The sequence below is a fragment of the Mobula birostris genome, chromosome 5, assembly GCF_030028105.1.
Source record: "Mobula birostris isolate sMobBir1 chromosome 5, sMobBir1.hap1, whole genome shotgun sequence".
NCBI lineage: Eukaryota > Metazoa > Chordata > Chondrichthyes > Myliobatiformes > Myliobatidae > Mobula > Mobula birostris.
This window is the reverse complement of record NC_092374.1, coordinates 162,127,608-162,140,960: the sequence shown is the minus strand read 5'-3', so window position 1 is coordinate 162,140,960 and position 13,353 is coordinate 162,127,608. Positions and strand designations below refer to the sequence as shown.

At 42.2% G+C, this 13,353-nt stretch overlaps 1 protein-coding gene across 1 annotated transcript in view; it reads right to left on the bottom strand.

Annotated features, from left to right (window-relative positions):
* Positions 1-13,353, bottom strand: part of LOC140198407 (kelch-like protein 1) — a 231,910-nt gene that overhangs the window by 158,051 nt on the left and 60,506 nt on the right. The window contains exon 3 of the mRNA XM_072259500.1: positions 1,892-2,088. Coding sequence (XP_072115601.1) covers positions 1,892-2,088 — 197 coding nt within the window. The remainder of the gene's footprint in view (positions 1-1,891; positions 2,089-13,353) is intronic.

Genomic DNA, 13,353 nt, shown 5'->3' with positions numbered 1-13,353 from the left:
AACTTAGATTGGGCATTTTGGTCAGCAGGGATAAGGTCCGTAGGCCTGAGTCCACGCTGTGTGACTCTATGGTGCAGTTCAGAGTAGATGCTGAACTGTCAGTGATGCTGACCTAGACAGGCAAAAGATTCAGTTATAATTTTCAAACAGGAGGGAGTGAGTTCAATCTGATGCCTTAAGACTTACATTATGAAAAATTATTATTTTCATATTGCTAATTGTGAAATCTAATCTAGTAGTTTAATATTTGATTGTAAATTCTAACACTCATGTATAGTTTATGAGAACGAGCGACAATGAGAAGCATAATCAATACAATATTCCACATTATAATAGTGACTACACTTCAAATAACGACTGGAAAGCAGATTTGAATGCCCTGAGATTATAGAATATTCTCTCTCTTTTTTAACATTTCAGAGTCACTCACATTGTCATAAACTGTATGAAACTGTGTTAGAATTTACAATCAAATATTAAACTACCTGTTTAAAAATAGTTTGTGCCTGATCTTAGTATCCCTGGATATGATTCTGACATTGTTCAGATCCTTAGAATGATTAATTAACCCAGCATCACTTATTTTAATTTGTCTGCTTCTGAAACTCCGACCTAAATCACACCACTTGGATAGAATTAGATTCTTGTGAAAATAAATTGGATGAGAGATCATGAGCAATCTGTCCACACAATGGAGTAAGCAACGGCAAAATCATAGTCTCTTATTCAAAGATACACAAACAGAAACTATGTAAACCCCCCCTCCCCTGTTTATGAGTGAAATTTGGGTTCTATGTAACTTAAACAGAGGTATTTGAATTTTCTAAACAAAAAAAAGTTTACCAAGTGTATGTTGGATGGTGCTCAAAGCTCTCTTCTCTCCTTCTCCACTGAGAGAAGTCAGTCCATAATGATTGTTAAGAAGGTAAGGCATTTGAGCAGGTACAGGTTATTGAGCCCTGTTTTACTTTATCATCTGGGTGTCTGCTTTAACATCTATCCAGATTATGGCTGACCCTCGATCACAAGACAATTTTCCCCGCACCATCGATGTATCGCTTGATTCCCATCAGAGATTTGAAGATTTCAGTCAACAGAACCTCATAAAGTCATAACATTGTGAATACAATTTCTCCAGACAGCAATCAGGAACAAAAAAAACTCTTCCTAAACTAATTCCACTCACCCCAAATGCAATATCCAGACTTCTGAGAGCAGCAGTGATCAATTGACTCAGCTTTGTTTGCTGAAGTGAAAGATTCTTGTAGCCTACACAGTTCAACCACACAGGGCATAAAACTGCAGAGATACTGGGGGAATAATGATTACCGCTATTTAATTAATTCTGCTTCATCAACTTGGGAAACTTGTTTGAAATTCTGAACTATTAAAAAACTCTGGTGAGTATCAAAGGACTTGCTATCAAAACTAATTTCAATATTTTAGCAGTTTAAAGGAAACTGAAGTTAATCTCATCATGATCAACACAAGCACCTAGGACACCATTTATTAATTATCAAATATATAGCAAAGTTAATTAACAAATATTAGCTCTTGAGATGGAGCTTTGCTACATCAGCACTGTACACCATTGAAGTTTGCCATTCAGGGATGACCATTTGATCCACTGACCCTGTCCTCATTCCTGTTAAGAGCTATCAGATTGATTCATCCCTCCCTGCGTAACATTTCTTAACAGAAGTCAAAAGGCCTGTCTTTGAATGCAATCTTTATCAACGTTTCCATTTACTTGCCTCGGAGAAAAAGACTGGTTGGCCACAGCACTGACAGCTGTGGTGAAAAAGAATCATTTCATATAGGACAGGACACATGCAGGGCAAGCACGCGATGTAGCAAAGTAATTGAAAATAAAACATCCTTGTCACCTTACCATTGTGTAGTTGTGAGCCACCTTCATTAACTCAGTGCAGCCTTGAGCATCAGCAAATGCACGGATACCCAAGCAGTTTGACGGATGGAGCAACTTCATCAGAAAATGACAACACACCTCCACAACCTGGGAGAGCTGGAGTAGACAGGCAGCCGCAAGGAGATTCTCGATTGTCTCCTCCTTCAACTCAAGGCAGCCTGAAATCAGATAAATTCCCCAAACATATGGTGACAATTGTGCTCTCAAGAGGGCCATGGTAAATAAGGATTTTCAGAGAAAAAAAAATCGTTATCTTCATGGAATGTTCACGACACATTTAGCTGTCTGTGCATGCCAATAATAAATAAAACCTATTTTGAAGAGTCTGTTTGCAGATTCCATATAACTGATGAACAGCAGCCACTGAGTTATGATAGAGATCTTTGAAGCAAACCCCCTTTCTGACTCTGGCTTCTCCCCCCTTCCATTGCACTCTGGATGAAGGGTCTCTGCCTGAAACATCGACCCTATTCCTGACCTGCAGAGTTTCGCTGGCACTTTGAATGCGTTATATACAGATCATTCCACATTGTGAAGCTGTCAGTCTGTATTGTGTAACTGATACACTGACACTGCTCAATACATTTCACTCCCATACCTTAGAGACTTTACACTTAGTGTGATTCCCATAATTTATTCAATTCAACTGATTTGAGAGTTAATATAACTTTATTTGGAAAATCAAAGCAAATTTTATTTGGCTGCAAATTTGGAAAAAGTAAATAATCACAGAAAAGATTGAATTAATCTTTATTGGGAAGAGGATGCAATCCCTGATCATGAGCAAGAAGTTTTTCTTTAGTTTATTAAAAAAGTTGATGATAGAATATCAGCTGCCGGCTGTTATTTCAGAAGTGGATTACAGGAGCTAGAATGTAATGTTGAGGCTTTATAAAGTACTGCTGAGGCCTCACTTGGAGTATTTTAAGCAGTTTTGAACCCCTTATCCAAGAAGGGCTGTGCTGACATTGGAAGGAGTTCAAAGGAGGTTCACAAAAATGAATCTGGGATTGAAAGGCTTGTCATATGAAGAGTGTTTGATGACTCTGTGCCTGTACTCACTGGAATTCAGAAGAATGAGTGCTGACTTCATTGAAGCCTATCGAATGATGAAGGGGCTTGATAGAGTTGAGATGGAGAGGATGTTTCCTGTGGTGGGGGAGTCAAGGACCAGAAGACACGGCCTTAGAATAGAAGGACATGCTTTAAGAAAGAAGATGAGGAGGAACTATGTTAGCCAGTGAGTGGTGAAGCATTGAAATTTGTTGTCATGGTTGGCTGTGGAGGCCAAGGCATCGGGTAAATTTCTGGCAGAGTGTCATAGATTCTTGATTAGTCAAGTCATGAAGGGATACTGGGAGAAAGCAGGACACTGGTGCTGAGAGGGAAAATGGATCAGCTATGAAATAGTGGAGCATACTCAATGGGCCAAATGGCCTAATTCTACTCCTATACCTTATGGTCATGTGGAAATGGATTAGACTGGACTGAGCTAGAGATTTGGTGCCAATAACTCACAACGTTATTAGGTCAACCATTGAAACTATCAGTGGAGTACTAACAAGCAGAGGAGAGAGTCAGGAAGTACTTTGTATGCTTAATGCCAGGGAAGGCTCTCCTAGGAACAGCAACCACACCAAACCTGTGGAAAAATATTCACAATGGATTGCTTCAGGAAAGCTAACAGTTAACAACAAGGATGCCTGGCATTCTGGCCATTCCCATTTCTCTCCTGTCCTCTGGGAGAAGATACAAGTGTTTGAAGGCCTTGATGAAGGGTCTCGGCCCTAAACATTGACAGGTGCTGTATGACTTGCAGAGTTCCTCCAGCATTTGTGTGTGTTGGCTAGACACAAGAACAGCTCCCACTGCTATAAGAACTCTTCCACACACCTTTACCGTTGTCCTGCCATATTGTTAGAATCACAAACTGGATTCTATTATTGTCACTTTATCATTTCCTTTTGCACTACTTCAAACGACACTACTATCAGCACACCATTCTGCTGTCCTCACACTTGTCACTGTATTCATTGTTCTACTTATTATTGTCATGGATACTGTTTTCTTACTGAGCTTCACGTGAACAAGGAACTTCAATATACCATGGTGTATGACAATAAGCTGATCTGATTTGGTCTGTACACTAAGAAGGGCGAGTCAGACGTTTCCAGCTCACAGGCATTGAAATTTGCCCAGCACACATGTGGTATTCAAACAGGAAATACCCCAGGTTGCAGACTGCATTAACTGTGATTGACAGCCTTGATTAATAGTAACCCAAGAGAGCAAAATTAAAATCACAACAAAGACTAACAACTTTTAGGAATAGTTTTAAGTTCCACTATTAGCATACAATCTATCAACTCATGAAATAGCTTGCAAAGACCCCATTTACCAGGGTTCAACAGACCTGTTGTAAAACTCTTGAGTTAACACACGTCTAATACAAGTAATCACAATTTGGTTCAGTGTTTCCAGTGGATCCTGTGTCAGAACATAGTTCCATATAACTGCATTGCCATAAATCAGAAACAGACAGTAGATAGAAACTGACTCAGAATTTAAAATCAGTCAGGTGTCCTCTTGTCCTGCTTATAATGAGAACAATTCCATCTACTGTCTCTACACTATCAAAAGGAAGTTAAAAGAAAAATCACCCATGGAGGGAACTTGGAAAGTGAGCAGTACACTAAGCTACAGTCTTGTATGGAAATGATTGAAAAAATGTGCAATGCCATAGCAAAATTTCTATTAACGTCATTTGACACAGAAGAGCAATAATAAAAGACCAATTTTTTTTTAAATAATTTGCTTGAATTCCATTAAAAGTGGCAAGTCTCAAAATCCTTTGCTATAGCTGAAGGGGTAGATCTGAAAGTGTGCTGCATTGTCACAGGGACTGTCCTGAGAGATTTCTGCACGGTCACATGGGTAATTGTGAAATAGTACTGCATTGAGAGAGTGCTGTGGAAGTACACAGACAGAATGCCACATTTTCAGGTCAGAAAATGCAACAATTTGGAGAGCAGTAAGTGGGAAACAGTAATTTGTCAGAGTGACACTATCCAGAGGAGGCTTTACATTCAGGGGCTAGTACTGACAGTATGAATATAGAACATAGAAATTTCCAGCACATTACAGGCCCTTTGGTCCACAGTGTTGTGCCAACCATGTAACCTACTCTAGAGACTGCCTAGAATTTCCCTAGCGCATAGCCCTTTATTTTTCGAAGCTCCATGTATCTATCTAAGAAGCTCTTAAAAGACCCTATTGTATCCACTTCCACCACCGTGGCCAGCAGTGCATTCCATGCACCCACCACTCCATGTGAAAAATTTATCCCTGACAACCCCTCAGTACCTATTTCCAAGCACCTTAAAACTATGCCCCCTCCTGTTAGCCATTTCAGCCCTGGGAAAAAGCCTCTGGCTATCCACATGACCAATGTCTCTCATCATCTTATACACCTCTATCAGGTCACCTCTCATCCTCTGTCGCTCCAAGGAGAAGAGGCCAAGTACACTCAACCTATTCCCATAAGGTACGCTCTCCAATCCAGGCAACATCCTTGTAAATCTAAATCTCCTCTGCACTCTAGTATGCTGCAGATGTCATATTATCAGTGACATTTGTCATGATTTTTTTTTATTTTTTGGCAACTGTGCAGTGCAAGACATAAAAAATTACTAGAAGTTGCAATAAAAAATTTAATAGTACAAAAGAGGAATAGCAAAGTAGTGTTCATGGGTTTATGGACCATTCACAAATCTGTTGATGGAGGGGAAAAAGCTGTTCCTAAAATGTTTACTGTGCCCTGTTGGATTGGGTGATACTAATCCAGAGGTTTCTCAGAAGGCAAGAAAGAGGCAACAAACTCTGTGGTTATGGCCATTTATTTGATGCAAACAAGAACAAAGAATGACAAATAACAATGAACTCAGACTAGAGAGATGAAGCATATTCCACTGATAAATTGTAACCTATGAAATAGTCAGATTCAAATGACATAACCCTTGCTACAGAAATTCTAAAAATCTTCTGAAAAATACAGAATCTGCCATGTTACAATTACTAGAAAATAAACAGGCAATTTCATTTATATACTGTAGCTGAATGTAAATAACATCACATGTAATGTCCTGGTTAAGATTTTTACTGCTATGCTGTAGGTATTTCATTTTAGTAGTTCTATAAGAGCAGTCTGTTCTGCTTTCAGCTTGTTTAAGTGTGAGTGAAATAAGGGGCAAATCTCTTACTAGCTCTTCTTTCAGTTAGTCCTGGTGAAGGGTCTCAGCCCGAAACGTCGACTGTACCTCTTCCTAGAGATGCTGCCTGGCCTGCTGCGTTCACCAGCAACTTTGATGTGTGTTGCTTAAAATTCCAGCAAACTCATTCGTAAGGCCAGTGATGTTGTGGGGATGGAACTGGACTCTCTGACGGTGGTGTCTGAAAAGAGGATGCTGTCCAAGTTGCATGCCATCTTGGACAATGCCTCCCATCCACTACATAATGTACTGGTTGGGCACAGGAGTACATTCAGCCAGAGACTCATTCCACCGAGATGCAACACAGAGCGTCATAGGAAGTCATTCCTGCCTGTGGCCATCAAACTTTACAACTCCTTCCTTGGAGGGTCAGACACCCTCAGCCAATCGGCTGGTCCTGGATGTATTTCCTGGCATAATTTACATATTACTATTTAATTATTTATGGTTTTATATTGATATATTTATACTCTATTCTTGGTTAGGGCAACTGTAACGAAAATCAATTTCCCTCGGGATCAATGAAGTATGACTATGACTATGACAATCTGCAGATTTCCTCATGTAAGGGACTCTGTTATTCAACTTAGGAATGTGGTTTCAGCCAATCAGGATGTGCTTTCACGCAGACCGAGGGTCCAGAACTTGCATTACAGACAACTTCAAGATGAGCTCTAACTTAAGTACACATTTGACTCTTTAATTATCATGGGCTCATTTTGTTTTTTTTTCTTTAATAACTCTTTGGTTAAGTTAATGTTCATAAATATACTCTCTTTTTAATTGTATGCAGTGTACAATCTGTTATATCTTCTCAATGAGTACGTGCAATAAACCACACAGCTTTCACACAAAACAGGGTTTGGATGGGTGATACATCCCAACCTCACGGGATTTGCAGGATCAAAGTTGCATAGACCCTAGACACATGGAGCATCAGAAAGGTGGGTTCCTTGCTGTGGAGTCCAGTGGCTGTTAGAAAGGGGCTAATGAACCACATGCCCAGAACTGCCCAGTAAAAAGGGGTTTCACAAGCAAACATAGGAAGGTTACAATACAACAAAAATAACAATTCTACACCCCAATCCAACAGGGATGTCAGCCTTCTGTAACGCCTCCCTGAAAGAGTGCCGCACTGTCAAAGAGTGCTGAGAAAGTGTTGTACAGTCAGAGGAGAAGCTTTGAAGGGGCACTGCTCTGAGGAGCACGATTTTCCCTGAAGGAAACCATGCTGACTACAGCCTGTTTTAAAATGCACCTCCATGTACCCCAAAACCACAATCGACACCAACATCTTCCCAACTACTGAGGTCAGACTAACTAGCCTATAATTTCCTTTCTTCTGCTTCCCTCCCTTCTTGAAGGAGTGGAGTGACACTTGCATCTGGTCCAGAGGAACAATCTTCCTTTAGACCTTTCAGCCTCCTCAGCACTGTCTTCTTATTAATAGCAACTACACTCACATCTGCCCCTTGATACTCTCAAATTTCTGGAATACTCCTGACATCTTCCACAGTGAAGACTGATGCAAAATACTTGTTAAGTTTGTCTGCCATTTCTTTATTCCCCGATACAAGCAAGCAAGTTTATTCATATAGCACTTTTCAAATACAAGGCAGTACAAAGTGCTTTCAATAGAACGAGATACAAAAATCAAACATCAAATTTCTGATGATATATAAGAGAATAAAATCATACAAAAATAGACATGATAATTAGAAGTTATAGCGCAGGAGATTCTAATTGAAAACCACAGCGAAAAGTTTTGAGCTATGAATTAAAAGAACTTAAAATTGGGGCAGACTTCAGACCCTCTGGAAGTTTATTCCAGATATCTGGAGCATAGTAACTAAAAGCTGCTTCACCATGTTTGATTTTGACCTTGGAGACGGTAAGCCAATCCACTCCAGATGGCCTGAGAGCTTGGGAAGATTCATAATGCAGCAAGAGATCAGAGATGTACCTTTGCCATAGATCATTCAGTGTTTTATAAACCAACAGTAACATTTTAAAGTAAGTCCTCAAATAGACAGGAATCCAAGGCAGGGATCTGAGAACTGGAGTGATATGTTCTACTTTCTTGGTCTTGGTGAGGACTCTAGCTGCAACGTTCTGAATCAGCTGCAGCTGTCTGAGGGATTTTTTACAGAGATCAGTGAAAATGCCATTGCAGTAGTCAAGCCTACCAAAAATAAACACATGGATGAGTTTTATCTAAATATTGCTGAGACACAAGCCCTTTAACTCTCACTGTATTTTTAAGATGGTAGTAGGCTGGACTTTGTAATTGTCTTAATGTGGCAGTTGAAATTTAAGTCGGAGTTTATCACAACATCAAGGTTTCTTGCTTGTTTTTGTTCTGTAGCAGCAGCGATTCTAAGTACGCACTTTTAATCATTTTTTTCTTTGACACCTAAAAACAATTATTTCAGTTTTTCCTTTGTTAAATTGGAGGAAATTTTGGCTCACCAAATCAGTGATTATCCAGACACGAGGGACAGCCTCCCCCTCCCCCCTCTGATCCCACTTCTCATCTGTGCTGGGTCTTTACCATCCCCTCCGACCTTCAACTCTCTGAGGCAGAGCGCTCTGTTCTCAGTAAGGGCCTTACCTTTGTCCCCCTTCGCCCACACCTCAGCGAGTTCCATGACACTGAACTCTTCTTCTGCTGGCTCCGTCTTCAAGCCTACTTCTTCGGCAAGGATTCTCCCACCCCCACCGATGACCCCTTCTCCCGTCTTCAACCCTCCTCCTCTTCATGGACACCCCGCTCTGGTCTTCTGCCTGCTCTGGATCTCTTTATTGCTAACTGCCAACGGGACATCGACCGTCTCGACTTCACCACACCTTGTTCCCATTCCAACCTCACTCTTTCCGAACACTCTGCTCTCCACTCCCTCCACACTAATCCTAACCTTACCATAAAACCCGCCGATAAGCAGGGTGCTGTTGTAGTCTGGCGTACTGACCTCTACCTTGCCGAGGCACAGCGACGACTTGCAGATACCTCCTCTTATTTACCCATCGATCATGACCCCACTAAGGAGCACCAGGCCATTGTCTCCCACACCATCACCGACTTTATCCGGTCGGGGGATCTCCCATCCACTGCTACCAACCTTCTAGTTCCCACACCCCGCACTTCCCGTTTCTACCTCCTACCCAAGATCCACAAACCTGCCTGTCCTGGTAGACCCATGGTCTCAGCTTGCTCCTGCCCCACCGAACTCATTTCTGCATACCTCGACACGGTTTTATCCCCCCTTGTTCAATCCCTTCCTACCTATGTTTGTGACACTTCTCATGTTCTGGACTTTTTCAATGATTTTAAGTTCCCCGTCCCCCACCGCTTTATTTTCACCATGGATGTCCAGTCCCTATATACTTCCATCCCCCAGCAGGAAGGTCTGAAGGCTCTCTGCTTCTTTTTGGATTCCAGACCTAACCAGTTCCCCTCTACCACCACTCTGCTCCGTCTAGTGAAATTAGTCTTTACTCTTAATAATTTCTCCTTTGGCTCCTCCCACTTCCTCCAAACTAAAGGTGTAGCCATGGGCACCCATATGGTTCTTAGCTATGCCTGCCTTTTTGTTGGCTTTGTGAAACAATCCATATTCCAAGCCTATACTGGTATCTGTCCCCCACTTCTCCTTCGCTACATCGACAACTGCTTTGGCATTGCTTCCTGCACGCATGCTGAGCTCGATGACTTCATTAACTTTGCCTTCAACTTTCACCCTGCCCTCAAGTTTACCTGGTCCATTTCCGACACCTCCCTCCCCTTTCTGGATCTTTCTGTCTCTATCTCTGGAGACAGCTTATCTACTGATGTCTACTATAAGCCTACTGCCTCTCACAGCTACCTGGACTATTCCTCTTCTCACCCTGTCTCTTGCAAAAATGCCATCCCCTTCTCGCAACTCCTCTGTCTCCGCCGCATCTGCTCTCAGGATGAGGCTTTTCATTCCAGGACGAGGGAGATGACCACCTTTTTTACAGAAAGGGGCTTCCCTTCCTCCACTATCAACTCTGCTCTCAAACGCATCTCTCCCATTTCACGCACATCTGCTCTCACCCCATCCTCCTGCCACCCCACTAGGAATAGGGTTCCCCTTGTCCTCACCTATCACCCCACCAGCCTCCGGGTCCAACATATAATTCTCCGTAACTTCCGCCACCTCCAACGGGATCCCACCACTAAGCATATCTTTCCCTCCCCTGTCTTTCTGCTTTCCGCAGGGATCACTCCCTACGCCATTTGTCCCCCCCATCCCTTCCCACTACTTATCCTTGTAAGCGGAACAAGTGCTACACATGCCCTTACACGTCCTCCCTCACCACCATTCAGGGCCCCAGACAGTCTTTCAGCTGTGAGTTGGCTGGGGTGATATAGTGCGTCCAGTGCTCCCGATGCGGCCTTCTATATATTGGCGAGATCTGACGCAGGCTGGGAGACCGTTTTGCTGAACACCTATGCTCTGTCCGCCAAAGCAGGATTTCCCAGCGGCCACACATTTTAATTCCACATCCCATTCCCATTCTGATATATCTATCCACAGCCTCCTCTACTGTCAAGATGAAGCCACACTCAGGTTGGAGGAACAACACCTTATATTCCCTTTGGTTAGCCTCCAACCTGATGACATGAACATTGACTTCTCTAACTTCCATTAATGCCCCAACTCCCCTTCATACTCCATTCGTAATTTATTTATTTATTACTATTATTATTTTTCTCTCTCTTTTTTCTCCTTCTGTCCCTCTTACTATAACTCCTTGTCCATCCTCTGGGCTTCCCTCCCCCCTTCTTTCTCCCCAGTCCTCCCGTCCCATGATCTCCTCCCTTCTCCAGTCTCCTATCCCTTTTGCCAATCAACTTTCCAGCTCTTAGCTCCACCCCTCCCCCTCCTGTCTTCTCCTATCATTTTGGATCTCCTCCTCCCCCTCCCACTTTCAAATCTCTTACTATCTCTTCTTTCAGTTAGTCCCGACGAAGGGTCTCGGCCCGAAACGTCGACTGTACTTCTTCCTATAGATGCTGCCTGGCCTGCTGCGTTCACCAGCATTTTTTGTGTGTGTTGCAGTGATTGTTCAATACAGTTTTTTAGTGATTGCATGGGACCAGAGTCACTTGATGAGACTGTTATGTAAATCTCAGTGTTATCCACAGAATTAATGTAAGATATTTTGTTGCTTATCATGATTTGAGCTGCAGGGAGCATGTATATGTTAAACAAAAGAGGCCCCATTATGTACCCTTGAGGTACTCCACGTCATTTTTGTTCCATCAGATATGCAGCAACCAATCTTGGACAATGTCTCCCATCCACTACATAATGTACTGGTTCGGCACAGGAGTACATTCAACCAGAGACTCATTCCACCGAGATGCAACACAGAGTGTCATAGCAAGTCATTTCTGCCTGTGGCCATCAAACTTTACAATTCCTCCCTTGAAGGGTCAGACACCCTGAGCCAATAGGCTGGTCCTGGACTTATTTCCTGGCATAATCTACATATTACTATTTAACTATTTATGGTTTTATTATTACTATTTAATTATTTATGGTGCAACTGTAATGAAAACCAATTTCCCACGGGATCAATAAAGTATGACTATGACTATCGATACAAAATGGGCCCTGTCCTGTAAATACGATTTAAATCACTTTAGAACTCTACTGGAAAATCCCACCCAGTTCTCTGGTCTGTCCAGCATCATTTTCTAATGGTTTCGATATACACTTTCATGTCTATTTTAATTTTATATATCTGAAAAAACATGGTATCTTTTTTATATTATATGCCCTCTCTTTTCCTTTAAGGTTGTCTTTGACTTCCATGTCAGCCACAGTTGCCTTATACTCCCTTTATAATAATTTGTCATCTCTGGGATGTATCTATCCTGTGCCATCCGAATTGCCCCCAGAAATTCTCGCCATTGCTGTTCAGCCATCATACGTGCTTCTTTTTCCTTCCTATCAACTTTGGCCAATTCCCCTCTCATGCCTCTGCAATTCCATTTATTGCACTGTAATATTGACGCATCTCAATTTATCCTCTCCCTCTTAAACTGCAGGGTGTATTTTATCATATTATGATAACTTTCTCCTGAGGATTCCTTTACCCTAAGTTCCCTAATGAAATCTGGTTAATTTCATAATATCCAGTCCAGAATTGCCATTCCCCTAGTGAGCTCAACAACAAGCTGCTCTAAAAAGCCATCTCAGAGGCATTCTGCAGATTTCTTTTCTTGGGATCTAGCACCAGACCGATCTTCCCAATCCAACGGCATATTGAAATCCCCCATGACTATCGTGTAAGGGGTTTCTTCTTTTATGTTACTGCTAAGGCTAATAAAATAGCTTCTTTATGATGTTATAATATAATGGCTTCTCTGTAATGTTAACTGCTGAGTTAACAGTAGCAGCTTGTTTGGGTTGTAATTACTGATAGAGAGAACTGTATTCATTTGCTAACCAATTGGGATAGATGTTATTCTTTCTTGTGTGTCTGTAAGCTATTGTTTTCGCGGGCTTTGGGCAGAAGGCGCGATGGGGACAGAGAGAGGTGACGCGCTGAGAGAGTTGCTGTAAGCTGGGCGAGGATCGGACCCAAGAGGGAGTCCGAGGCCCAGGGCTTTTCTGGAGGAGAACCGAAGAGGAAGGACGTGCTGGGCACGATCTGGTCGACACCGTGGTTGGTCCCAGGCGGCGGGTCGAGGGGTCGGAGGGGATCGAATAGTGGAACGAAGATCCTGTTAATTGAGCTCCAATGGTTGTGCATGAACTGGTTGAACTTTGATAAGTTTGGCGCCTTTTACTTTCCTTGTATATTGTACCTCTATTAATTACATAGTTCTAGTGAGATCTATAAAGTGTAATCTGTAAATCGGACATTGTATGCTGTCTGTTAACTGGCGGGGTGGGGTACATCACACGGCATCCACACAAACTTGCTTACCCAGTTTGGCGAGGCCGAAGGCTGCTCCCCCTAGACGAAAGCGAGCTATGTGAGCCTGAGGCTACAATCATAACATTGCTATTTTACATGCCTTTTCTATCTCCCACTGATATTTATATCCACCATCCTGGCTACTGTTCAGAGATTTGTATATAATTCCCATCGGGATATTTTTACCTTTACAATTTCATA